We start from the raw sequence: 26,404 nt of genomic DNA, 5'->3' as shown, positions 1-26,404 counted from the left end.
CGACTGCGCTTAGGCTACGCTGCTTTGGGACGTGGGTGTGCCGTATGTCCGGTCCGTATACATGAGTTGCTCTATATGAGATCCAAGATGAAGCAAAAAACTATAAAACAAGTCGCTTCCTCTGACCTCTAGACTCAACGGTCGTTATTCAATTCAATCTACCCCAACGCATCACTAGCACCCAGAGCACTGCGAAAACTCCATTCCCTCTTCAAACCTTTCCATCATCAACTGTCGTCATGGCTAGCCTCGCTGCAAACCTCGGTCTTTCAGACCGTGAAGCCATCCCCGATGCCCTCTATCGCAGTATTTTCGGCCTTGATTCCAATGATAAGACTATCTTTGAATCAGCCTGGCACCAAGACGCCGAATTCATCTTTGACGGAACACCCCCCATCCAGGGACTTCCCGCCATCCTGGCCACCACCTTCCAGTACGTTGGCGCCGGGCTCGACACAACGCACATGGTGAGCAACGTCCGAATCGACCTGAAGGATGGTGCAGACACTGCAAAAATGACCGCCCATGCTTTGGCTCAGCACTATCGCAAGGATGAAGGGCGGAAGCCAGAGGCGCCGCGCTTCTTGACGGGCAACATGTACTGGATTGATCTTATCAAGGATAAGAGTGATGGGCTTTGGAAGATGACAAAGTTTGACTTGAGGGTCATTTGGAGTGAGGGAGATGCATCTATTATTGGACAGTAACTGAATTGTGAACGAGTGGTCACGTGGAGGGTGTGCGTGCCTGGGTTGATAAGGTCAATTGAAGATGACATCCAACCTCCCTTGGCCCATTGAAAAGGTCAGATGACCAATTGTCTTGACAAGGGGGCCCTGTCTTGCTAAATCTTCTGAAGTTGAGGGAACAAAGAAGCTTCAGGTGCTTAAGATAGAATGACTTGTAATATTTTGGTTGAAGACCCAATGAACATCAGCAAAAATGACTTGTAATATGCCACCGTGTCAGTTGAATATTGTCTTGAAATAAAAACCAGCCACCTTTGCGTAATACGGTCCTTTTAGTGTCGGATGAAACAGACAGAGATGTCTTCTAGGGGCCTCCAAGGCATCTTGCACACGCGTGGTCTGGTCAAGATGTGGCCTTCATCCGTGCTAATGAAGCCTCAGACGTCACACACGTTCTTCGTTCCCTTGCCATGTCAGTACTCAGCCTCAAACGTGTCGGAATCCCCGGTGCGTCGTTTTAATAGTGCGAAGTTTGCACACATCTCTAGGCCTTCACCTGTAACTTGTGGCTTTCGACGATCAGGAAGTTTTGTTTTGGATATCAGAACAAAGAACAGCGAGCCATATGATTTGAATAGGGGCTCCGAATACGACAAAGACTAGCTATGAGGCATCCTGGGTACTGAAGTTGTGCGTTCCTTCTATGGTGGTATAAGGAGGGGTGCCTGAGTCCTACCATCTATCACTATTTCTTTTCTATCCCCACCAGATATTCCTCCTTTACAGAAATCCAAACATGACTGTCAAATGGCAACAGCCAGCGCGGGGTCTTAGTGTGCCGGCCGCTCGCAACCAAACATCTCCCCCAAACAGCGACACTTCCGAACAGGAGAGAAAGATCTACATCTACATCGACCACTCCAACTTTTGGATCGAACCTTACAATAGGAGCGGGTATCAGTGGAGATACGACATTGCAAGCTTCCGCTCCCTCCTTATTCGATTAGCCGCGAAAACGGGCAACATGGATCGTCGTAATGTCCAAGCCGAAGTCAACGTCTACGGCTATGTCCCTGACTGTCTCAAACCCATTTGGAAAAGCCAAGGTGCGAGGATTCATGAACTCCGGAAATCTTTTGCCGCAGACCTCCAGAAGGGGATCGAAAGAGAGCACGGCGAGAAGGAAGTGGACACCTCCCTTGTCGCCCACTCAGTTCGGAAGGCCGTCGAAGCCTGGTACGATGAAGACCCAGAGGCAAAAAGCGTGTTTGTCATTGTTTCTGGCGACAGAGATATGCGTCCTGCCATGGAGCAGATCATCGAATGCGAGCACCATGTGCACGTGTGGGCATGGAACGACACTATGTCCAAGGTTTACGAATACTTGGGCCGTGACCAAAGTCTTGTTACGTTGCACCGACTGGATGATTATAAACACCGTTTCGTTCACTATTGAGTCAGCCAAGAATGCTTGGGAGATGAGGGAGTTGAGGTTGATGAGAAGGATTCTTGGGCGGTGGCGGAGGGAGAACCAGTGTAGAATTCCATGGTTTGGAGCATCTAGAAAGGAGGAACTGGCAATAGAAACACCTTTGGATCTGCATACTAAGTTATAGAGGATCATTTCATTGTTTATCTTAATGCCGTTCCTGAAAGATGTCAGCCACCACCGCAAAAGTCACGGTGATTAAGACCTAAGAGCAGTAAACTACAAAGTTGTCCTACAATCCAGCTTTGCGTGGATTTTTGAGCTCCTGATGCAGTAGCTATTGAAAGTGACGAAATTTGACATGAAGAACGTCTGGAGTGAGGGTTGAAATGAGGGAACAAAAGCAGTCCCGTGATCAATCATCACAAATATAATGACTCGTCACATAAGCTTCCTATCACATGAATGCCGTGTTCAAAGAAGGATCACCTCCATTGCGTGATGAAGTGGAGCGAGAATCTCGGCAAATGCCCATGTAATAGATAAAGATGCGTCTAGGAGACGGCCGTTCCAAAACAAGGCCCCAGGTAGTAATCTTTCCCATCTGGCCCCTCAATGCTCAGATCAGGGAAGCCTCGTGGGCAGAGAGGCGAGGAGCAGGCACTACTGAAGCTAGGCATACTGCTAAAGACCTGGCAAGTGCCGCCACCAATTCTGAAAAGTACACAATTAGGTCTTGCATAGCAAGACTGGCAACAGGACTTTACAGCATCAGGTCCGGACGCGTCTTTAGAAATGGTGACTTGTATGTTGGAGCCTGTAATTGCCTGTTTCATAGGACTCCAACTTCCGGCATCGTCGCAAGGGTTTTTGGTAGCCGTAGCAATGGCGGTCACAGTTTTAGTTTGAACAACAATTTCAGTCACGTTCTCAACCTCCGTAGCAGTTGTTGTCTGAGAATCTGTGACGGTGGTGAGAGTACGGTCGGTTTGGGTGACAGTGGCCGTGCTGGTCGTGGTGGTCTCAGGAGCCGATACAGTTGGGCCAGCCACATAACGGAAAATAGTGATAGTTCGAGAGATGACCTTTCGGGGTCCGCCAAACTTGTATACCGTGTGGGTAACAGTAGGCTTGTTCTTGGTAACAAAGGCAGTCTTGGTGGCTGCAGGCTTAGTGGTGGTAAGGAAGCAAGCTACGGCAATCGTAAGCATAGGTCAGTATAGTGGAAGGTTGGAAATTGGCTTACAGCATGAAGTTGGCAATGACTTCCCAAGAGCACGTGCTCGCTTTTGGAGAGTACAAACATGTTGGTCGACAAACGGAACGGTAGTAGTGGAGGTTGAGATGCTGTGATGATGTTAGATGTGACAGGGGATCGACTTGCACAAACCTACGAAGTAATAATTCTGATACTTGTGATACGATTGGTTTCAAACTCGGTAGTTGTGCGTAAATCAACGGTTGTGGTACTATCAGTCAAAACAGTTGTGTCGATCTTGGTTGACGTCGCGGTAACTGTGATAGTCGGCAGAGTGGTACTGGTTATCAATTAGCCCAGTACAATTCGGGAGCTTCCATTCCCTTCTTCTTTGGATGGTATTTGACGGATAAGAGAAACATACGGCTTGCCAGTCTTGGTTATGGTCTTGTAAACTTTGGTAGTTCTTGGTGGTGGTGCCACAGTCTTGGTGGTAACGCTGGTCGCGCATTTGGTACGAGTTGAGGTCACGGTATTTGCTGGAAGCTGGCATGTTGCGACGTTGATATAGCTCTTGGCTAAAGACGAGGTAGTCAGTAAGGATGGTAGAACATCGTTGGTAACTGGGCCTTACCAAATAGTCGCTGACATTCATTTGCGTCGCGATTTGAAGTGTACTTGCAGTACGAAGGAGCGGAACCCTTGCATGTCGGCGGCGCTGTGGCCGAGACAGCAGCAGTGAATAAGACGACAACGTTTTGAAACTTCATCTTGATTCTTGGCCAAGGAAATAATAGCCGGTACAAGAAAGAAAGCCTGTCGTGAGAAAAGCACAGCACAGATTTGGGAGATTTTGCTCGTATTTGTAGTTAAACCTCCTCACTTAAGCCCTACCTACCTCTCCTGTCCCGCTGCATCAATATCATGTTGGTTGCTGGATGTTGCCTTTGTTGGTTGAGTTCTCGACAAAGGTGCCCTGGGAGCAATCCTAGCGGTCTGCCGGTTTGGCCGGACCTAAGAGAAACCTAACAGATTTTGCTTAGTCTGTCACGGTCATCTGTTAGTAGCGTAACAGCAGTCATCGGGGTCTGGGGGCGCCGATACGTTCAGCTGCCAATGGTCTCCCTTAAAGTGGAGTAATTGCCATTTTTGGAGGCGCCAACTCACGCCCACCGCAGACTATTGGCAATAGCTTCAAACAATATATTGGTTGTTTAGTCGTCTGGATCGCCATATTGCATCTAAGCGAGTCCACGCGCACTTTTTTCCTAAATTTAACATGCAGCTATTCCAAATTTGTAAGCGTCAGGCTTTGTTCGCCTTCGGGTAAAAAAGAAGCATGAAGCAATACTCCGTAGCGCGAATGCAATAGGCATAACCGAGCGCCATGTCCAATAGAGCCTGTTTGTGATTTTTCCTGCCTGTCCAAACGCAATCTCTTATAGCAAAGATGTCAAAACTGTGAGAAAGACATTAATGAACCAACGACCAGAGCTCTCTTGTGTAACTTCTACTCATGGTGCCTGTATTTGATACTTATTCACTCAGATGTATCTAAGCTTCCTCGGGAGAGCGATACAACTCACAGGGATAGCTATGAGGAAACTTGTCAGGAGTGCGTGGATAAAAAGAAAGAAGACGCATAAGAGACAATTAATTATTAAGTTCCTTGTAGGGCTATGAAGGTTATCTTGCAAGTGCTCTAGGAGGTATAAAACCTAAAAATAATAGCATCTTAGGGATACTGATCTACTAGGAATAAAGTAGTCTTCTTTAAGATTAAACAGTAAAAGAATATAAACTAGTATGTATTTATATGTGTTTCCAGCTTCGTATTATGATCTGTAAATTGTGAAGCCAAATGCCATAAACTGGCCAAATAACAGTTGAATGAACTCACCACTGTGTTAGCATTGGGATATGATGCTATGATGTGTTGATAATGTGTTCTTTATTATAGTTGAAGCCCGGCCCTTGATGGGTTAACTGAGCCAGAAGATCGTATCCGTGAGAAAGGAAAGGAAACCTCTGAGGAAGAGAAGAATAGAGATTATGGTCTTCAACGAGTTTTCCCGTCGCAGGGGGAAAAAACGGAAGATGCAGTGAGACTGCTTCTCGGACAGAAGGGAAATGTTCGGTTGAAAAAGCCTTTGTGCTTGGCTAGATGAGATCTGAAATGGGCAGCACACAGTCGCAGACCCAACTCATGTCTTGTACACTGTCAATCAAGGGTGATAGGACGGTTCTATAGCTTCAAATGACCAAGATATGGGCCAAGCTTTGCTCAGAGATCCCACAAGATATCTTTTGACAGACTCTGCTTCCTGGAGACTCTCTAGGCTTTGCCACTGCACTAAGTGCTTAGTGCCGTTGTGAAATTGGAGTTGTCGGTCCAAGCAGAATGACTTGAGCAATGATGGCTGATGAATACTTCCAGTGATAACATGGCGCCATTCCTCTCTCACATGGCTACACGGAATGCTGTGGTCCCAGGAGCCCGGTTATCGGATAACTTAACTAAGATCTCATTTAAATCTCGGAGCTTTACAACCAATTAGATATAAGCGCTGACACCTGAAGTCTTTGTGGCGCATCGCACTGGTCTAGCTCAAGCCTTGATCGGTGAGACTTGTGCCGATATCCGGGGAACTAGCATCAACTATTCATTTCTGGCGCCCCTAGGGATACCGAACTTCCGTTAGGATGTCCCCTTTCCCCTGTCTCGTCCATAACTACAAAAGGATGCCAAGAGAAGGCGTTTTGCCAAGACCTCCGCTTGTTGCCTTATCCAGTTTTCCCCAGTGTTTATCCCAGTCACTCGTTACCTCCTGCAATGCGATCTGCCCTTCTCTTACAATTGGCCTTTGGGCTACTGGCCGTTGACTCTGCCGCTGCAAGCCCTTGCAGGCCAGGTAAGTGCTTTCCACTACATACTGTTTACATGGATATCAGCTGAGACTGAACCAATTGTGCTAGGCACGACGACAACTGCCGTCACCTCGACTGCTTCCTACGAGACATCGTCGAGCATGGCGGGATCAACCACTTCGGTTGCATCATCCGCGTCCTCAACTACTGAATCTTCAGTCGAGACGTCTGCATCGTCTACCATCTCGGAGGGAATTTCCATATTTTCAACTACCACCGAAACATCTGCATCCTCGGCTAGTGAGACGACTGCATCATCCTCCACCACAGAGGCCACAACCACCTCGACAACTTCAACTGCACCGACCGTCACCTTTAGCATCGTTGCAACCGGCTCAGGTCCAGTCGAAGGCGAGAACCTGGAGACCTACGACCGTTCAAACAATGTGGCGGTTTTCGGGCAATCTTTTGACACCTCGGCTCGGCCCTTCTACATCGACGCTCAGGGGCGACTGATCAACGACCAAGACTTCTATCTCTGCGGGTTCTACGACGGATCAAATGAAACTCCTAACGTTCCCGCCGAGGTTGGCACATGTGTCGACGAATCCCCAATGGCCCGCGTCTTTCTGAAGTGTCAGACCACGGCCGACCTCCAGCTCACCTGCTCTATCCCCGCCATAAGCTGCGTCGGCGACCCCAATGCTTTCTTTGGAACAGACCCTATTTGCGTGCCGGCTGATGGTACGTGGGGCAATTTTTACGTCATGGAGATTGGGCCGGGTGAGGTGTTGTATATTGGAGATTCCAACGCTCCTAACTACTACAACCCCCTTGGATTGAGCATTCAGGAGGTGTAGAGAATGCAGTGAGTCCTAAACTCGCCAGGGCTTGAAACCCGATGTGTCAGTAGTTTAGTTCCTGTTTGTACGCAATAACTAGTATCTCTCTCTCGTTACACTAGACAAGGCGCGCTAGGAGGGAAGTTTGTTGCACGAATTCTCTTGTTGCACTTTGCGCAACTCCAGAACTAGCTCATGTGAACTTGGTGAGGAGTATGGCGCCCTGGCGTGATCTGCATCAGTGGCAGTGGAAGCTAACACAAATGTCCAGTACATGAATAGCCATAGTAATCACCTGCAAGGTGTGTCGGCCTTGCTTGGGGGCATCAATATCAAGCCTGGATTCTGTACTTCAGCGTCACCGGGTGGAGATTATCGGTCAGCTGATTATTTGCGTGGAAAGACAGGTTGTGTCGTCTGCCGTTAAGACAACAAAGACGAATACCAGAGCGAAAAAAATATTATGACTTGTAATATAAGCTATACGTCAGACTCATTCTGGAGAGGCGGTCTGAATAGCAACAAAGAATAACCACCTCACATGATTTCACTAGGTGGCCTGAGTAGTTAAGTGTAAGGGAAAGAGACCTGAGTTCTAGCTATTTTAATTGGATCTTGTGCCCTAATAGAGCAGATACGATTTGAACCAGTTCAGCCATGACCAAGATGCCTCTTCTCGATCCTCCACCTGTAAACGGGGAGTTATGCGAGAGCTCGATGAGCCAAGAACCACCCCCGCTTCCGCCTGACGAAACCAAGAGAAATATATCTACATGATCACTCCAACTTTTGGTGGCACAAGAGAAAGCTGCCCAGGGGTGACACTTGGAACTACGATGTTAAACACCTCCAAGACCTTCTCGTCGGGGGCACTGAGGCTGAGAGAACAGGTATCTGTGAGTGCCAAATCAATGTGTACGGCTACGTCCCTAAAGATATCAAGGATGCTTGGAAGGGCCTAAAGTCAACAGTTCAAACGGTCCCGGGGGTCAGGAAAGAGAAGGAGGTTAATATATCTCTTATTGCTAAATCGAGTTTAGTATTATCTCTAGCGACCTAGACATGCGTCTTGCTGCGAAGAAGATTACTCTGTGCGGATTTTCAGTTCAAGTCTAGTCATGGGAAAGTGCCTTGGCCTCGGAGCTCTGGGACGTACAAGAAGAAAAACCGGACCTAGCTAAGGTGCATCTACTTGATCGCTATGAGAGAAAGTTCTTCAAGAAGCCATTTCGCAAGTTACAGGAAGATTGGAGACGCAAGGAAGCGGACAAGGCAGCAGAGGTGTTCCAAGGTTGACAACCGGACAGGTCGGTGTTTTGAGAATAATGGATCGTAATATTTAGTGCCAGTAGGTATAGAGCTAGGTTCGAACTCCTTGGGCTAGAGTGTCTCAGTGCTTTCTATTGTGTGGTTTGCATGTATTCACAGAGCAGCTGGTAGGAGCAATGAAGACGATATTCTGGCTGCCTATCTAGGGTAGGTAAAAATGGAAAAGCGGTTGCGAGGCGTGATATAGGAAAAATAGGATTAAGTATTGAGACCAAGGGCTTAATACTGATGTTGCAAAGTGTTATTTAAAGAAATACAACTACCTTGTAGCAATTGATGCTATGAAAGATGACCTTTTTTTTTTTTTTTTTAATTTATTTAAAAACACCTTGTAAGATAAGTATAATTGACCTATATGTGAAAAACCAACACACATCTTTGCAATAGACGTGAATGGAATGTTGGGAGGGGCTTATCAAGCTGTGGTTCCTATCATAGCAGTCCCGATTGACTTTCTAAATGATGAGCACAGAGGTGACGCTATTCGCATCTCACATCCTTTGGCAGATAAAGACCCATGCCCCCAGAAATGCGGTTAAACGGCCGCGATGCGGAACCTCTGATTTAAACTGCGATGGTGAATCAACCAATCAGGCCGAGATGCCAACAGCCACAAGTGGATATCTTGCGTCAGCAGTCTTGGAACTAACACTGACAATTGATCTGTGGCGTCTGCTGAATTCGTGCTAGTTCCCCCTTCCCCGCCGCTAAAAAAGAAGCCGGCTAGGAGGCGTCAGCCATGGCTTTTTTCTCACGATGGTCCTTCTGGTGTTTTTACTGTAGTCGCTCTTTTACCAACAGTTGCGGTGCGATATGTAGTTTTCCTTCGTTTCGCCTTGGGCCTATTGGCCGTGGGCTCTGCGGTTGCTGGTTCCTGCAGGATTAGTGAGTATAGTTCGCGGTGTGCCTGGTGAATACAAGTACACAAGCGTCATTGTTAGCTGCTAGGACGATATCAACCGTCACGGCCACGTCTATCGATATATCCTCAGCCTTGTCGGTTGAATCGGGTACGTCTGTTTAATCAACTACGGTTGGCTCTGCCACTTCGCCTACGACTGCCACTTCCTCTGTTGAGACGTCGGCATCCTCCACTTCCACCCAGTCCTGGATCGAGACACCAGTGTCTTCGGTTGTCACCGATTCAACGATTGCCACCAGGACCACAACGACGCCCAAAACTTCGACTGAGCCTGGCTGGGGATCTATCCCCACGTTCAGCGTCCTCGCAACCGGCCAGGGTCCCGTTGAAGGCAAGGGCCTGCGAACATACAACCTGGATGGCTTCTCAGCTTCTTTCGACACCGACTTCGGTCTTGAAGTACATCCGTTCACCATCGATGGCCAGGGAAGGATAGCCTACGGCCAAGGCTGGTACCTCTGCGGGCAATACGCCGGAACTGTTTACGACCCCAACGTCCCCGCCGAGGTCGTCACCTGCGACAGCGAGCAGCCATTGACACGGGCTTTCCTGACCTGTGCGCAAACTGAGAATGGAAATGTTACGTGCTCCATACCGGCCGTCATCTGCGAGGTCCAACCAGGTGATCTATTCTTTGCAACTTGCGAACCAGCTCCTGGTACATGGAACAATTTGTATGCCAGGACCGCGGGGTCGGGCTACATTTTGAACATTGGAGACAGTAGCGCTCCTGACTACTACTGCCCTATTGAGTTGAGTGTCGAGGCTGCTTAGAAGGTCTCTGAAGTGTTTTTTAAGATCTCAGTATAAGGTATCACACATTCTCATCCGTTGATTGGGGCTCATTCTTATGTATATATAATAACGAGTTCATTTCTTTGAGAACCGTCTTGGTAATGAGAATATGACAGTCAGGAGGATAGGCCCTTGCGTTCATGCCAACAAGATTTCTTTCCACATAGGACCGGGAGCAAGACTATTGCCAATGGCTTCTTGAATTAGGTAGCCAAAGCCTCGTCGCTCAGCCAGACCACCTTGCCACTCCAACAGCAGTACATTGAAACAGTTCCACTCCCCGTTCACCTTGGGATAAGAAGACGTGGAGCAGCTCTCGAGTTCTTGACGCACCACAAACTGTGGCTCGGACAACAGAATAACCTCAAAATGTGTCTGTGATTCAAAATATGTCGTCTCCTCAAATCCATCGAGCCAGACAAAACCACATCTCTCACCGTTAGAGTCTACAAGGTCACCGGTTGCGTTGAATACGTCCATGTCGGAGATCGTGTAGAACGTCGATATGGTCCAGAACTGGAGGATATGGTACGGTGGTACGCCCCGGGAGAATGAAATAGTCTCTGAGGGTGCCGTGCGGCTCGTGTCCAAGCCTGCTGGGGTATATCGTCCATGACTAAATGGTCGTCTTTCCCGATATCCCGCAAATGTCTCATCGTGAAGAGGAAAGGATGGCTCGAAAGAAGGGTCCCAGACTAGACTGACAGTCGCGGAGGGACTTCTCTTATACCAGATGATCCATGTTTTATCCCTGAGCGTGTCATTATAGATAGGAGAGACCCCGCGTGGACATGATGCCGAGAAGCCGGACCAGCCTGTCCATGAATAGCTTGGAAATGCGGGGCGGCGACGTAAACTACCACGTAAAGAGCGGAGGAGGATGAATAAATCAAAGGTGGCGGTCGGAAGTCCCTCCAGGAATCGGCATCCCATGGCGACGGAGAATCGTTGAATGATACCCGCCATGGCTCGAGGAGCATCGCTCTGGTTGGTCAAGATCCGTATGCTGTAGAACCGTAGTATCAAAGAATAGTCATCAACAGGGTTATGCATCAATACGGTCTTTAAAAGAAGCTGCGAGACTGTCCGCAGAGTTGGTTGGGGTGCGTTAGAGAGGTCTATCAAGTGTTCGGCGTGGACGGTTCTTCGACAGCGGTAGAAAAGTTTGTCATCTACAAAGTATATGGCTCTCCGTGACAGCATTCGCTCTTGGAATCTATAAGACATTAGATGACGAAGTCCTTAATCGAGCAAAGGGGAATAAGGAACCATACGTCCATCCTCTAGTGTCGTACATAGAACGGCCCAGACGATCATCTAGACCAACCACAACACCCATCGCGATACCAGGCATCACATGACGGGTGTTTATTGAAGGGTTCCTGGTGCCTTCCTGGACACCAGGAAGACGAGCATTGGCGTCATGGCCGCAAGCCGCCACAATGGTGAGCCAGGCTCGCTCGTAAATCAGATCCATTGCGCCCACACCCTGATCCAGGTCATCGGCATCGTTCTGAATTAGACATAAGGCATCGACCCAGAGATATCGACATCCGAGACGTTGAACGACAGCTATCGCATTGCGGATTGTTGCTGGAAGCCGATCTGAGACCTTGTTGAGAGACCCTGGCATGAGCAGTACTGACCTGTTCGCCTTGGTGAGCCTAAAATTGGCTACAGCACCCCATACATAGCTCAAAGCTGTGTATTTATAAAGGTGCTGTATTTCGACTAGACAAGCGGCTCGGACATCGATTAAGCGGATGAAGGGTAGGCCGCGAAATGCCTCGGCAAACGGCACTTGTGTTGAAAGCTGACAATGATCTCCATGTTCCTGTTCACAGGAACGTATCCAGCCCAAGACCCTCGAGGTATCGATGAGGGACGCTGTTGTCGGCCTAAGAAGGCATCTTCGGGGATGCACGGCCCTCATCTCACGGGCTGTATTATTCGTCGATTCCAGAAGGCTAAAGCTGATCCAGACATCTTGGCCAGCGCTCAGCAGCCTGAAGGCGAAGCCGACTCCAACTCCTTCCCCCCATCTCAGGCCGATGGATTCCTCATCAAGCACATCCGCATCTTGTTGGTAGTGAGCCTCGACAAGGAGTTGACAGAGAGGACACGAGCTTTTCTTGACCCAAGAGCCGGTGCCTAGATCGTACCATGCCGTTTCCCCGGCACCGGAAGGTAAATCATGGAAGGGTATCTGAGCGCACCATTGGCATAGTGCTGTCGAGGACATATTGGCAATCGAGACAAGTTAGCCGTCATCCCGACGATGCAAGGTTGAAAAATATTACTATAGGCAGAGAGGGGTTGGATCCATCACGTGCAGGTGTTGAGCAAAAAATAGCCAATGGATTGTTCAAGAGCCTTGCATTGATTTTCTCATACCAGCCCACCTGCAGTCAGCCTGCCTAACGCGACTCAACTACCTAAACTCCAAGATCAGTCAGCTTGACAACGCTGAGGCTGACCGTGTTGGTGCTACTAGGGGGAAGTCTTCCTCCTCCGATAATCAGCAAGTAGTTATCATCTTCATGAAAAGTCATCAAGCTCCTCGTGTACGCATTAGGCTGAGGCGTGGCATACTCGACCCACGATCCATCGGCACCAAGGTTCTTGTTCACAAAAATGGCAGACTGACTTCCAGAGCTGACGATGATGCTACCATTGGGTCCACCAACCTTGCTCCAGACGACAGTGGGCGAGCTCACGGGACGGGTACCCTTGTCGGAGACGAGGGAGTGACCTGGTGCACTGAGGATGTTGAGGGGATCAGATGACAGGCGGTAGTGGACACGGCAGCCGTCGGTGCCGCAGACTTCGTAAACGTAGATATACTGGCCGTTGGGCAGGAGTGCGAGCTGAGGCATTCCGGGGCGGGCAGAATAGTTGTTGTCGTCGACCACATCGTTAACAAGCGCGGACCACGAGAGGAGGTCCTTAGTGGTCTGGTGGACGAGCTTCTGGCCATACTTGGGGTCTCGCTGGTCAGAATAGTAGCAGACGAGCTGATCCTTGTAAACCCTGGCACATTGTTAGTATCAAAATCTTGAGGGTGATGATTAGTGCACATACATCATGTAGGGCTCCCACACGGGGGTGAGTCCATTGTTGGGTCGAGCCTCGCCTCCCTCAGCGATAGAGCTCACAAACTTCCAAGTCTTGCCACCATCAGTGCTAGCGTAGACATCAATTTTAGTCTTGCTAAGATCCGTAGGGATACTGTTGCCGGAGCCGATAATAGTACCCTTAGGGAACTTGCCAATGGCACGAGGCAGCTCGTACAGGTCAGGCTGGTATCTCAAGCCCCAGCCGTTGACCTGGTCCTCGATCTTTCCAATCTGAGTCCAACTGACACCTCCATCAGTGGACTTGAAAATGGGAAAGTAGACCAGAGGTGGCTCAGGGGAGTAGTTTTCCCAGGTGGACAGAAGGGAGCCATCTGAGAGCTGGATGGCACGGGCGTAGAGAACGCGAGGATCCGTCCAGCCGGCATTGGAGGGAGGTGAAAAGATGACCTTGTTGGAAAAGGTCGAAGTTGGGAGCGCACGCTTCGCGAGAGTGGGCGGCGCATTGTCAAGGGAGTTTGGGGCGGCGGCCGGAGCAGCGAAAACAGCAGGGAGGCTGAGAAGGCCTCCCAGGAATAGGGACTTGACAAGCATCTTAGAAGAGGGACTCAACGATGGTGTTGTGTGTCCTGGCGTGTTTGATGTCTATGCCTTGTTGTGCTACTTATAGTAAATAAATATGTCGCCTTCCGGCCTCGGCAAGTTAATAACACGAGAAACCTCGTGATGCCATACCCCTGACACCTCCGCATCTGCCGTCTACCGACGCAACCACGGAGCTTGTTCCTCTAGCGCCAACACGCCAATGGTGCGGTAAATAAATGACGTCGACTCCCTAGTTCCGCGTTTCCGCATTCAGATGTAACCCCCCTTCTTCTGGAAGCTCCCCCGGGAAAACACCTGATATCCTGGTAAACCTTCGTAGTAGTGCGGGGCCCCGCGTGATGCGGAGATGGAGTTGAAACAAGCGCTCCAATCAATCTTGAGGAGAGGCTATGGAAACGTCTGGAGACGGGCTGTGAGTGGCCAAATAGGGCTCGGTCGGAGGGGTTTATAGGGATCGACGTCAGTCGATATCAACAAGGTTAGAGGGATATAGAGCGGAACAGTTACTCGAACGGTGAATAGCTTCAACCGCACCACTCGGGAGAACAGGAACCGAACCTCAAGTGGTCAGATTGTTAACCCCGCCAATGTCTGCAGAGGAAGGAGTTGGTTGCAAACCTGGGGTTAGCTATATATCCGCAAGCCACGTCCGCAAGTACTAAGACTAAGTTGGCCAGGGACTCTTTAGCATCCCCAAGCTTGCAAAAGATGAAGTCGATTACAAATCTTGCACTTTGGTGCTCTTTTTTCACGGCGGGAGTTCAAGCTTTCCAGAACCCTATCCGAAAGCCTGGACCTGATCCCTCTGTGGTATATGCCGATGGATATTATCACCTGTAAGTGCGATTCTTCCCTGTCCAGCGGCAACATGATGCGTGGAAGGCAATTCTTTGCAATTGTGTAGAGATGCGATATTAATGCTTCTTAGAACATATACGACGTATAACCACATTGAGATCACAAAAGCCAAAAAGCTTGGGGATCTCATCAACGGAGAAACAAAGACGATATGGACCGACACCAACAGAACCCGCAGCGCAAACATGTGGGCACCTGAGATTCATCGAATTGATGACATCTGGTATATGTTTTACTCCAGCTGTAATGCAGACCTGCCGTGCTGCGATAGCTGCGAGACTCGAGTTCTGAAAGGCTGCGATGCCGCAGGTCCTTCAGACTGCGAATACGAGCACCTGGCGGATCTCGTTCCTCCAAAAGGCTCGCAGGGCCAAGCAGATGGCAACTTTGCTTTCAGCATTGATGGAACGTATTTGGAGATCCCTGGCAAGGGGCGTTTCCACGTTCTGAGCATTATTAACAAAGACCTGTTGCAATCTATCGCCATTACTCGTCTCGATACTGAGAATTGGACGGTTGACGGCTGGCATGTCATCTCAGTTCCAGACCAGCCTTGGGAGATGAACACGACCAACTCGAACCCTAACTCTATCACTGCTGTGAACGAGGCTCCTCATGTGAGTTATTCTGGTTCAAGACGATGAGGAAAACGTGTGCTGATAGGACAGCCTCTTTACCACAATGGAGAGATCTGGCTTTCTTACTCTGGATCGTACTGCGGGACACCCAACTATGCTCTTGGGCTCCTGCATTATAACGGAGGAGATCCCTTGAAGGCTTCATCATGGGACAAGATTGGCCCCGTCTTCTCCCAAGCCAATGGAAACTACGGCACCGGACATAATTGCTTCTTCACATCGCCCGATGGAAGGCAAATCTGGGTTGGTTGTTCAGGACCCGGAAGTGTAATGACCCAGCTAACAGCTTTTTAGAACGCGTTCCACGCAACCAGCAACTCGCGGGGCTCCTGCGGTGGGGACAGATTTACCCTGGCTCAGCTGGTCACTTTCAAGCCTGGCCAAACCCCAGAATTTGGTGTGCCGCAACCCCTCTCTGCAGTTCTGGATCCTCCCAGCGGAGAGTAGGTTGATGAATGGCTCACTGAGTAGTGCGTGCTTAGGTGTTGATTGACATCACGAAGACTTGGTGCTCGTATACTGCTCGTCTACAGGTGAAAAAAATACAAAGAACCATTTTGCGAAAACTGTTTGCAATACTGCCCAAGGTTTATTTGACTTTGACTTTCTACTCTGCTCACAAGTTGGGTTTGCGGATCAAAGTTTGCTGGTTGTGATAAGATGCATCCTGCCTGAAGTGATTCATCCTCGTTTGTTTACTTTTCACCGCAACAAGCAACAACAACTTCGCGGCTGTCTTTCTCTGAATCACCGTCATTGCTCTGCCGAGTTTTTACACTGGGAGAATTTCTGAAGAGCAGCATCAATCAGCCACAAACTACAGACAAGCAAGCATCATTTTCATTACCAGCAAAAATGAACAATCAGCCAACATCAAGACCGCTCTTCGTTTACGGAACCTTGAGAGCCCTTCCTCTCTTGGCCTGGGCCCTGACTGGCGATGCATCCAATACCAGTACCGTGGCCCGTCTTGCTCGCCCCGCCAAGGTCTACGGCTACGCACGATACGCAGTCAAGAATCGCGACTACCCAGCTGTTGTCAAGCGCACCGATGAAAGCTCAACGGTGGACGGATATCTGCTGATACTGGAAACGACATCCCAACGCAAGAAGCTGGACGACTTTGAGGGTGAGACCTACAAGGTCACGGCCGTGACTGTGGAGCTGGAGGATGGGAGAACAGTCGACGGGGATATGTATGTCTGGGATGGGAATATGGCCGATGTCTCGACGGAGCCTTGGGATCTGGAGGCTTTTGTCAAAGAAAGGCTGGAGGACTGGATCGATCTTTTCGATGGGATGGAACTGGTCGGGGAAGATTGAGGCGCCAAAAAACCACCTAGCTCATGGATGGGAAGGAAATTCCAGCTACGTTTGAAGAAAACAGCCTTCTCTATTCGACAACTGCTCAATCTAGAAAATGTGAACGCGCCAAAACGACCTTATCGAACTGCTTGTGGATTGAATCTCTTTGTAAAGGACTCAAGCTCCAACAGGTCCTTCTTCGAAACGCTCGGCTGGATCCTCTGAAGGGCCTTGGCAAAGTGCGTGAGCCCAAGACGCATCTTGTCCGGTTCATCAGATGAGCCATTCTTATCTCTTTTCTTACTGTTCTCAATAGCCCAGACGAGTGCCGCCTCTGCACACAGACTGCGCAAGTCAGATCCCGAGTACCCCTCTGTCTCCCGAGCCAAAGAGTCAATCTCGACCAAAGGCTCCAGCTCTTCGCCTTCGAGAAGCACCCCGAGTATCTTGGAGCGCGATTTCGTATCAGGAAGACCGATCGGGATCTTCTGTGGTAGTCGACGCAAGAAAGCCTTGTCTAGTGTATCAGGGCGATTCGTAGCAACAATAACACACGGCGCTTTGTCGTTCTGTGCTAGCCCATCCATCTGTGAGAGAAATTGCGTCACTGTGCCACGCTCCCAAGTTCTTCTGGCCATTCCACGATCGTAGAATAGAGAGTCCACTTCGTCAATGAAGAGGACACAAGGATACAGTTTCGAGGCCAAGGTGAATGCTGCCTTGATGTTCTTTTCAATCTCGCCGACGTATTTGGACAGTAAGGTGGCGCCGTCAACGCAAAGCATGGATGCTCCAGACTCTTTGGCGATTGATCGCGTTAGATGCGTCTTTCCCGTTCCTGGAGGCCCGTAGAGGAGTATGCCCTTGATACGAGCCTGACTGAGGAGCGAGGTGGAAGGCGTCGAGGGCGCAAGATATGCTGAGGATACCAGATGCAAGACTGTCTCCTTGAGCTCGTTGTCGATGATTACTTGTGAATAACTCGACCGGATATCGTCTTGAAGCCACCAAGGTTAGAGATGAGGCGTACCAAGCCGAAGGCCTTTGCCTTGATTTGTGACTTACCCGGATTAATGACGCAATCCACCAGATTCTGCTCCGCCGGGTTACAATCTTGGCGAAGGGCTGTCATCTTGTCCTTCCAGGTCTGTTTTATATCCTTGACTGGCTCCTCGCTGTCAAGGTCCCCCCCAACGCCTTCCGGGGGCGCTGGGTTGATCTTCTTCACTGGCTTCTCATGCTTGTGAAGACCTAATCTTGATAGTACAACCAGGATATCGGCTGCTTCTAGTTTCTCTTTGCCAAAAGAGCGACCGTGTAATTGTAGGAATGCTCCATGAATCTTCTCCCAGATCCATTGTTCATCACCAAAGCATTGCCCAGGTTCTTTGCACACCAGCTGCTTCCAGTCCGCGTGTGGATGAAGAATCTTAGGGTCAAACACATGGGACATGGTCTGTCTCAAGGTGCGCTTCAGTCTGCGAATGTTTACCGAAGCCATGTAATCCGTGTGTTTGAAGTTGATCGAGCCGACATTGATCGGGTTTACAAAGTGATTGGAAAGCATGGTCGCGCAAGTGTTGTTATAAACAGGCTTCCAGTTGATGTGATCCCCGTCGACACACTGCTGGCACAAGCAGTCTAGCACGTTCTGTGCTGGGATGGTCAGGACAACCGCAATGGTCTGGCCTTTTTCTCGTCGCTGTTGGATGCAATCGCATAATCGACCTAGAAAACGGTACCCGTTTCCCAAGGCCAACATGGTTGCGGCTTCGCGGATGTGGACTAAAACTGGGCCAGTCGAGTCAGGTTGTTCATCTCGTGTTGTTTCTGTTGCGTCTCCATTTTCCGGGACGACTGCGGCTTGATTATTTGAAACAGCGTCAAGGATCGTTGAGTAGCTCCTTTGCGTTCTCTCCCAGACTTCTTTCTTCGCGTCGGTGTCAAATTCGGAAGATGAAGAGAACCAGTGCTTAGCCATGGGAGGATCCCAATCCATCTTCTTGTCCATTCTCTTATCAGGTTTGCTTTTCGAAGGGTCAGCGGGGCTTTGTAGACTAAACTCGAGGGCCAAGTCTTCGAGATCTTCGTAATCATACGATATCAGGGACGTGCCGATCTCTTTTGCCAGGGCCTTGACGAGTTCGTCGAGAAAGTCGATAGGCGCCGCCTTAGGCCCACCCTCGAGGATGACAAAGGACTGTTTTGGGTCTAAGCGACCCTCGGAGTTTCGGGCAAAGGCTGACGCCAGGATGTCGCGTAACATGGAGAAGGTATCAGAGGATACCTGGCATTTCGTAGGGCCTTGAGGCTGTTTTTCGGCTTGGTCGTTGCCAGCTTTATTCAGAGGCTTTATATCTTTCGCTCCGGCGGTGTCAACAATCTCGATTTTAGTATGTATCTCATCGAGGTTTGCTGTCAAGGTGATGTTGCGGTTGAGAAACCACTCTGGGAGTTGATTGTTGACACTCATGGTGAAGCTTGGACAATGATGAGAATGGAAGGAAACTGTTTACAATGACAGGGTGATGCGACGGGGGACTTTTTATAAAACAAAAATGAAGAACTGTGCTTATGAAATGAATCCCGGGAGCAATGAGTTATTGCGGGTCTGCTGATGGATGCCTAGCTGGTTGCCTGGTTTGTTCTCACTGTCTCAGTCCTGATTGGCGGACTGCACCTCACAAACTAGAACATGCGAGATTTGAGTACTGAAAAGACGGAAAACTTTGTTCCCTAGCCGTCGTCGGGAGATTTCAGTACGGCGATATGAGCTTGCAGATAGAGGCATGTTTCCTTGGGTCTATGCCTTTGGTCAAATCTTGAACTCAAGGTTCCCCTCTGCACAAGTTAGCCCTCTATGGTTGAGGCGCAAAAGGCTAATAATGTATATGCCGTGATATATTACCATCATATTTGCTGTTGACTCATGTTGGTTTTTATATTCGTTGTTGTTCATCATAAACCCGGTTCAAACCGCCATGGCAGGTACTCAAGCGCACCGAATAGATACTTAACCACTCTATTGGACCCTTTACCTTCGTGTGGTAGTCCCTAGAACAACTCTTATGAATTCTCCAAGTCTTTCTCCAGCAGAGCAGCGACACCCGAGTACACCTCTTGGCAAAAGTCCTCACTCCCTGAACAGTAACTATTGTTGTGCAACTCTCCTCCTAAGCAACGTGTGACTGCGGTTCCATAGTTGGAACTGGCCATCCGAATCTCGCCCAAAAGCCGGTGCGCGGTGGAGTAGTTGATGAGAGGGCTGGATTCCTCTTGGGTCGTAAATGATGCAAGAGTTCTTCCTAGAATGAGCTCTATTAAGAGCACCCCTAAAGACCATAGAGCTGGGTTGCAGAATGGTGGTGAAGCTTCTCGGCCTTTCCCTGCAGCTGCATTATTGCCTCTCATGAGAAAGGGTCTCGAATAGATGAGGTAGTCCTGCTTCTTTAGGAAGAAGATATCGCTGCTGGTGAGGGTATCTGGCAACCATGGATTGCCATGGAGCTGCAGAATACTTGATGAGGCCACCATAGCGAGGTGCAGACGGTCTCTATAGGGCAAGTGAATTGAGTCGTCTTATTGTTCGAGGATCTCCCTTAGTGAGATGACTGAGTGGCAGGGCTCATCTGAGTAGTCTGAAAAGTGGATGGGAGAAAGAGAAGACTCCTTCGCTCCAAGTGCTAAGTTGTCGAGAATTGTTCCATAAGAGCCAATACCGGTCTGCTTTCCACTAACTTTGATCCTTTCGCAGAGGCTGAGATGCCCCATGACCGGAAGACCCATGCCTGACGTCCCGCATGGCCCGGGCATGTTTAGGCTCATGGCTGCCATGCTGCTCTGTGTTTGGACAAGTAGGGTTGTAGATGATGATCCCCCTGCTGAGCTAGCAAACTGGACACTTTTCTTGCCTTGGTGAATGTTGGAGCGAGCAGAAGGATCGGGCAAACCGGGTGAAAACGTTGCTCTCGCAGCTACCACGTTAGGTTTGACCCAGATTTCTTCCCAAATCGTCGCGTTTTGGGCGTTCTCAGAGTAGGAAAAGGCGATTTTGAACGTTGTGGAACTCATGAGCCTGTCTTCATCACCAGGGGGGAAAACCACTGTTGTTCGGCTTTCCAGTCCAAGACCAATGCTGTGTCCACAGGCACAGTTGAGACTGGTTCCCAAAGCACGGTAGAGACTCTCTGACATGGTCCGGAGTAGAACAAAAATCTTTCCGCGAGACCGCCCTCTCCTTGCGGGTTCAAGCTCCATGTTGCGATCTGTGAGGTTCTCGAGGTTGGAGATGCTGTCTTTAATTTCAGAGATGAGGTCCGCGTATTGTGAACGATGCAGTGTGAAGACGGCCCGCTTAAACTCTGAAACTATTCCACCCCGTTGGGAATCTATCCTCCTGGCCATATCGTCGATTGTTGTCTTGAGGTTGCTCATCGTCGCTTCAAACATCTTGAAACCTTTACTAAGCCGGAACTGGATCTTGCGCAAAGTTTCTTCTTCCCTCCAAAGGTCTCCTATCGGATTATTGATCAGGGCTTCAATTCTAGAATGTGGAACTAGGCCAATGAGGAGCTTTTCGAAAACGTTCTGCAGCTTGATCCTCTCGGTCTCCAGGTTACGGATCAAGCTTTGCAGTTCGCGCTGATACCTACGCCATCTCTGCAGCGTGGAGAGGCCTGCGCCGTAGTTCTCGAGCGTGGAAATGACAAGAGGTATTGAGCCAAGAATAATGCCTGCGATTTCGAAGCCAGACATGATGGAAACCGTGTCCAAAGTGGCCTTCGGAGTGAGAAGGAGAGGTGAGGTCCTCAAAGTGAGGCTGGGCATGGCAGGCCTCAGCTGGAGCGGGGAAATCTGCACATTCGGCTCAACACGTAAGCAGCTGACCTCTTTCGGTAGAGGGGAAGCCTCATTGCGTCTTTATACCTCCCCGGAACTGAATGTTCTACCGAGTATTACTTGCTTCGCCCATAAGCGCTCTATAATGCACGAGAGCATCGCCCGTCACGTCACACGCTGTCTTGGCCTCTTTGCTAACGCCGTCGACGCCTCCGAAACAAGCACCCTCAATTTATCGGTAACTTTTGACCGAGGCGTCAGAGATGAGCAGTCAAGGTTCAAAGTATGGTCTGGTAATATCGGGGCTCATCGCACAGGATCGAGCTCGCTCGATCACCGCCTCCGAGACTCTTCGAATATCCGAAACCAAGTCATAAACCTCCTTCGCGACCTAAACGGACTCCTCGAAGACGCCATTGCCATTCTCACTGGGGAGGAATCGTCTTGGGACCAGATCGGCAGTGACGGAGGTGTTTTCTTGAATCAAGATGCCGAGGACAGCGGCTCAGTCGATACAGAGCTCGAGCAGATTTCTGCCGACTTCGCCGACGTCGTCAACTGTCTTATGCGCCTGAGCGTGGCCATCCGACATCCCGCGCCTCACGATCGCTTCGTCGCATCACATGCGATAGACACATCGCACTATGAGCGATTCGACATTGAGCATGTCTATTCAAAGTTCAAATCAATTGACCCAGGACTTGCAGAAAGATTGGGCAAGGCCATAAGTCGACGCCGCCACTTCTTCAAGTACAGAGAGGCTCATCGCATGAAGCTCTCACACGGTCTTGACTATCAGTACCTCGGAGATGCAGAGACAATTGCATCATCGCTACCGGAGCACCTCAAGGATAAACTTGGCGCGAGCCAAGTTTTTCGGTTGCCTGTTCTTGAAGACAGCTGCTCCGATGCTGGACTCTCCCAGACGTCGTATGCAACATCTACGGCGGATGTCGAGCAACGCCGCGTCCCATCACTACCTACAGAAGCCTCCAAAGGTCCATTTGAGTGTCCTTTCTGCTACATGATGATTTCCGTGACAGATAGGCCTTCCTGGAAGTAAGTTAATTGGTTACCTTTGAGCTGTTCTGAGCTAACCGACTTGTAAGAAAGCATGTGTATGGGGATCTACGTCCATACACGTGCCTAGACAAGGACTGCATGACACCAGAAAAGGAATTTTCCCGCCGGCATTAATGGATGGACCACGTGAAGCAAAATCACTGGAAGATATACCCATGTCCATTTTCCTGCCACCTGACCTTTCCTTCGAACTCAGAATGTATGCGTCATGTGTCCCAGAGCCACGCAGGAGCAGGAACAGCACAAGAAATAGCTGCTATGATAAGTCTCAGCGAGAAGCCCTTGGACATTCGTTCCGGGATTTCTTGTCCCATTTGTGGTGTGAACCTGAACTCAGCTCGACAATACCAAAGCCATGTCGGCAGACACCAGGAGCAGCTGGCTCTATTTGCTTTACCTGAATTAGAAACAAACGGGGATTCTGATCCTGAAGACGAAGGGAATTCCGATTCAGACTCTATTAATGTGGAATCTGATCACTCTGATACAAATGAGATCCAAGAAGAACCAAGGGAGGACCAGACTTGGTCCTCATCACTCCGTGACTTCCTGGTTGATTCTAGAGATCCTTCTATTCACATACAGAAGGGAATTCTCTCGGGTTACGACAAACAGAACAAGTATTTTGTACCCCGCGACGGTATAGATCGAGAGGTTATCACGGCTGACATATGTCACTACCTGGGAAACGACGCACTTATGCGGCCTGACCTTCACAAGGTGAGTTTGAATGGAGGCGATCAAATCAGGGCAATGGATGGCGGCATTCCTTCAAGCCCCATGATTCTTCTAGGATAATGTAGCTGATGTTGACGTTTACCCAACTTCACAAGATCCCCAAACAGGTTCACTTGTGCAAGGATACTCTATCACGTCCTTTCGAAATCTAACCACAGTGAGAGATATCCCTTCAGTCTACAAGGTTAGAATGAATAAGCTGACGGAGTTGTCAGGCCATGATCGAAGACTTGAAGGCAGACTCGGCACGCTGGGAGGCGGAACGGCGTGCACAGAGGTTAATTGGAGGTAAACATACTATGGATTTCCTATTGTGGGCTTAATGAGATGTCTAACTCGCTTATAGTTGCATACCGTGACTCTGAGACGCATCGGCTGCACCAGGAACATGGCCGGACCGAGAGTCCCTACCAGGCCGACCCCTACCTTCCTCCCCTGCACTTTCAATACCAAGGAACCACTACTTCTACTTATGGTGGCAGTTCCGGTCAGACTGGTAGTGCTCATTACCCGAACACCACTGGTTACCCTGAGGCCCCTGACTTGTCCAGGCCAGGCCACGACTCCTCAATTATTGATCCTTTTCCACGGCCGCCGGGGCCTCTTCCAAACCAATACTCACGACGAAACTAGGAAATGTCAGGAGTATGCCCGGCTGCGCACGCCTACCTGAGCTCTGTGAGAGTAAGCTGGGACGAGGTTGAAACTTAACTCTGAGTTTTCCGTAATGGTTAGTCGTGAGGGGAGCTATATCACTAGAGCAGGTAGCCACTCTAGTTTCATCACAGCCTAGTTGGAATAAAGATAGATAATTACCGAAAGATGTTTGTTTTTTAATCATAAAGAGAAGTTAAAGATCTAATAACCTGACTCTGTTAATAGGCCTCTTAGCAAGCGCAGTAATTTAATCTTAATGATAACTCTAAAAATAAATATTGTAATTACTAACCTAGAGGGTCTCATAGTCTAAGAATAGCTGTATTAATATCTGCAGAAAGTGTCCGCTCGCTAAGGAGCAAAGAAAGAGGTTGGATTCCTACTTTTTCATTCCTACCCCAGAGTATCATACGCAGCACGCAAGAGTTGATCTCGCAACGTCGTCTATGATCACCCATGCTGCCGCTGCCGCCGTCGACACGCAAGCTTCTGGCGGGGGTGCACTAACGTTAGTAATTACGGGCCTCGGTTGGGGCACTTCGGCGCGAACTCTTATCATCGGGACGAGAACCCCTCACAATCTCGCCGATGCTAGGGAGTCATGTGCACTCGGATTACTTTGCCTGGTGTCATGGCGCCGGCTTTTCTCGCTTGCGAACTCTACTCATGACTCAGCGGGACATGATGCCGTCCCACCACACTCAGGAGATGGAACCAGTTCCTCTAATACTAATAGTAGCCATCAGTTGCAGTGCCTAATCATAGCTCCTCCACATCCTTGTAACTCTCTCCATTAAGCAGCCAGCAGGTACTATCTATCACCTTTTATTTCGCTCTTTGCCTCGTGTCCACACCTGATAAACCAATGACTTCCCCTGAGACCATGGACAACGCCAGGGCCACCCGATGGCTGCAGACCCCCATGGGCCGTACCATCGTCGCCCAGATTGAGGCGGATCCGGGTCTTCCGCAGTCCAGCAGCACCATCTCGTCATGGCAAGTCCCCTTTCACCCCGACGTCGGACGCATCCAATCCGAGGCCCTACCCCAGTTTTCCGACTACGTTGTTATCGGCTCAGGAGTTGCTGGGTGCGGCGTCGTCAAATCTCTGCTGGAGAACTCATCCCCAGCCCAATCCTCAGTCACGGTTCTCGAGGCTCGTGGCCTCTGCAGCGGTGCTACCGGCCGCAACGGAGGTCAGCTAGTCAAGCCCTACCCCAGCCGCTTTGTGCAGCTTGCCCAGGACTTTGGGATCGAGGTTGCTGTGAAGGTTTTCAGGCTGGCCAACCACACCCTGGAGGAGATGCATAAGCTCGCCGGCTCGTACGATGACCAGCTTCGTAAGGATGCCGCCGCCCGGAGGGTGACCAAGATGGTCGCATTCATGGACCAAGGGTCCTGGATCCAGGGCCAGAAGGATGCAAAGTTCTATGAAGAGCACATGCCGGAGGAGAGAGGGCTGTTCAAGTTCTTGACCAAGGAGCAGATGGAAAAGGTAAAACCCCTATCAAATGACCGACGTGCTCGACTCTGTGCAGCAATACTAATGGTTGTTGCTCGCAGGAATGGAACGTCAAGGGCGCGTATGGCGGACTCTCATTCCCATCTGGCGTATGCTGGCCCTACCGCCTTATCACCGGCGTCTTTAAGCGCCTCCAGGACCAGTTCCCCAGTCGACTAAACATCGAGACCAACACTCCAGTTACCACCATTCTCTACGATGACAAGGCAGATTCCAAGTACCATTACATCATCACAACTCCGAGGGGCATTGTGAAGGCAGCCCACGTTATCCATTGCACCAACGGACACACTGGACATCTGCTGCCTCGTCTGCGAGGGAAGATCTTCCCAATGCGGGAGGCCATGTCGGCGCAGCATGTTGGAGACAAGATGCCCGACATGAGCGACCAGATGTCTTGGACATTCCTGGAGGAGCCCAAGTTCGATCCCAAGACGGGAATGATAAGGATTGGCTGGGTTTATGGTCTGCAGAACAGGAACAACGGTGGATTCTGGATCGGCGGCGAAGACCGTCGCCCAGAGGAGATGATCGCATCTGACGACTCAGTCATCAGCATACAAGGCAAGGTTGATCTTGAGACCAAGCTGACGCAGGTCTTCAACCACAACTGGGTCCCCAAACAGCCTCGAATCCAGGGCATCTGGACCGGCATCATGGCTTCCACTGGCGATACCTTGCCCTTCTTGGGCAACCTCCCCGCCAGCGTTACAGGACGACCAGGCAAAGGAGAATGGATCGCTGGCGGGTGGAACCAGTATGGCATGACGAATGGATTGACTTGCGGCGAAGCCTTGGGGAGGATGGTGCTTGGATTGGAGATTCCCGAGATCATTCCGCGGGAGTACTTGATTACCGAGGAAAGACTGCGCAACAAGAAGTTTGCGACAGAGGCGTCAGCACTTGATTATCTTCAGTGGACAGCGGTTGGGGCTGCGATTGAGAAGGAGGATGCGTCACCCGTTAGCCGTCTATAAGATATTGAAAGGGGTTAGACAAATATTATAAGAGC

The 26,404-nt window shown here is 49.8% G+C and overlaps 12 protein-coding genes across 12 annotated transcripts; 7 read left to right on the top strand and 5 right to left on the bottom strand.

The window, feature by feature from the left end:
- Nucleotides 1–239: 239 nt before the first annotated feature.
- NCS57_00356200 (SnoaL-like domain-containing protein) lies at nt 240–707 on the top strand (the record flags this gene model as incomplete). The annotated part of the gene is made up of 1 exon (XM_053053552.1): nt 240–707. The coding sequence occupies one exon, from the start codon at nt 240–242 to the stop codon at nt 705–707; it is 468 nt and encodes a 155-aa protein (XP_052915712.1).
- A 778-nt stretch (nt 708–1,485) lies between these two features.
- On the top strand, nt 1,486–2,145 carry NCS57_00356100 (NYN domain-containing protein; the record flags this gene model as incomplete). Its single annotated transcript, XM_053053551.1, has 1 exon — nt 1,486–2,145. One exon carries the CDS (start codon nt 1,486–1,488, stop codon nt 2,143–2,145), a length of 660 nt encoding a protein of 219 aa, XP_052915711.1.
- Nucleotides 2,146–2,672: 527 nt separating this feature from the next.
- On the bottom strand, nt 2,673–4,086 carry NCS57_00356000 (uncharacterized protein; the record flags this gene model as incomplete). Its single annotated transcript, XM_053053550.1, has 5 exons — nt 2,673–3,310; nt 3,365–3,465; nt 3,513–3,656; nt 3,741–3,894; nt 3,951–4,086. The coding sequence occupies 5 exons, from the start codon at nt 4,084–4,086 to the stop codon at nt 2,673–2,675; spliced, it is 1,173 nt and encodes a 390-aa protein (XP_052915710.1).
- A 2,063-nt stretch (nt 4,087–6,149) lies between these two features.
- NCS57_00355900 (uncharacterized protein) lies at nt 6,150–10,051 on the top strand (the record flags this gene model as incomplete). The annotated part of the gene is made up of 3 exons (XM_053053549.1): nt 6,150–6,228; nt 6,293–6,928; nt 9,480–10,051. 3 exons carry the CDS (start codon nt 6,150–6,152, stop codon nt 10,049–10,051), a joined length of 1,287 nt encoding a protein of 428 aa, XP_052915709.1.
- A 159-nt stretch (nt 10,052–10,210) lies between these two features.
- Nucleotides 10,211–11,705, bottom strand: NCS57_00355800 (HET domain-containing protein; the record flags this gene model as incomplete). Its single annotated transcript, XM_053053548.1, has 2 exons — nt 10,211–11,288; nt 11,347–11,705. 2 exons carry the CDS (start codon nt 11,703–11,705, stop codon nt 10,211–10,213), a joined length of 1,437 nt encoding a protein of 478 aa, XP_052915708.1.
- An 802-nt stretch (nt 11,706–12,507) lies between these two features.
- Nucleotides 12,508–13,740, bottom strand: NCS57_00355700 (uncharacterized protein; the record flags this gene model as incomplete). Its single annotated transcript, XM_053053547.1, has 2 exons — nt 12,508–13,102; nt 13,154–13,740. 2 exons carry the CDS (start codon nt 13,738–13,740, stop codon nt 12,508–12,510), a joined length of 1,182 nt encoding a protein of 393 aa, XP_052915707.1.
- A 720-nt stretch (nt 13,741–14,460) lies between these two features.
- Nucleotides 14,461–15,695, top strand: NCS57_00355600 (uncharacterized protein; the record flags this gene model as incomplete). The annotated part of the gene is made up of 4 exons (XM_053053546.1): nt 14,461–14,588; nt 14,681–15,227; nt 15,279–15,491; nt 15,543–15,695. 4 exons carry the CDS (start codon nt 14,461–14,463, stop codon nt 15,693–15,695), a joined length of 1,041 nt encoding a protein of 346 aa, XP_052915706.1.
- Nucleotides 15,696–16,103: 408 nt separating this feature from the next.
- On the top strand, nt 16,104–16,571 carry NCS57_00355500 (putative gamma-glutamylcyclotransferase; the record flags this gene model as incomplete). Its single annotated transcript, XM_053053545.1, has 1 exon — nt 16,104–16,571. One exon carries the CDS (start codon nt 16,104–16,106, stop codon nt 16,569–16,571), a length of 468 nt encoding a protein of 155 aa, XP_052915705.1.
- Nucleotides 16,572–16,690: 119 nt separating this feature from the next.
- NCS57_00355400 (AAA domain-containing protein) lies at nt 16,691–19,026 on the bottom strand (the record flags this gene model as incomplete). Its single annotated transcript, XM_053053544.1, has 2 exons — nt 16,691–17,550; nt 17,619–19,026. 2 exons carry the CDS (start codon nt 19,024–19,026, stop codon nt 16,691–16,693), a joined length of 2,268 nt encoding a protein of 755 aa, XP_052915704.1.
- A 1,106-nt stretch (nt 19,027–20,132) lies between these two features.
- NCS57_00355300 (uncharacterized protein) lies at nt 20,133–21,308 on the bottom strand (the record flags this gene model as incomplete). The annotated part of the gene is made up of 1 exon (XM_053053543.1): nt 20,133–21,308. One exon carries the CDS (start codon nt 21,306–21,308, stop codon nt 20,133–20,135), a length of 1,176 nt encoding a protein of 391 aa, XP_052915703.1.
- A 229-nt stretch (nt 21,309–21,537) lies between these two features.
- On the top strand, nt 21,538–22,455 carry NCS57_00355200 (C2H2-type domain-containing protein; the record flags this gene model as incomplete). The annotated part of the gene is made up of 1 exon (XM_053053542.1): nt 21,538–22,455. One exon carries the CDS (start codon nt 21,538–21,540, stop codon nt 22,453–22,455), a length of 918 nt encoding a protein of 305 aa, XP_052915702.1.
- Nucleotides 22,456–24,753: 2,298 nt separating this feature from the next.
- Nucleotides 24,754–26,369, top strand: NCS57_00355100 (DAO domain-containing protein; the record flags this gene model as incomplete). Its single annotated transcript, XM_053053541.1, has 2 exons — nt 24,754–25,365; nt 25,434–26,369. 2 exons carry the CDS (start codon nt 24,754–24,756, stop codon nt 26,367–26,369), a joined length of 1,548 nt encoding a protein of 515 aa, XP_052915701.1.
- Nucleotides 26,370–26,404: the final 35 nt, after the last annotated feature.

Source organism: Fusarium keratoplasticum, chromosome 3, assembly GCF_025433545.1.
Source record: "Fusarium keratoplasticum isolate Fu6.1 chromosome 3, whole genome shotgun sequence".
In the NCBI taxonomy this organism is placed as follows: Eukaryota; Fungi; Ascomycota; class Sordariomycetes; order Hypocreales; family Nectriaceae; genus Fusarium; species Fusarium keratoplasticum.
Note: the sequence above shows the minus strand (reverse complement) of the source record. Positions and strands in the feature narration are given on the sequence as shown.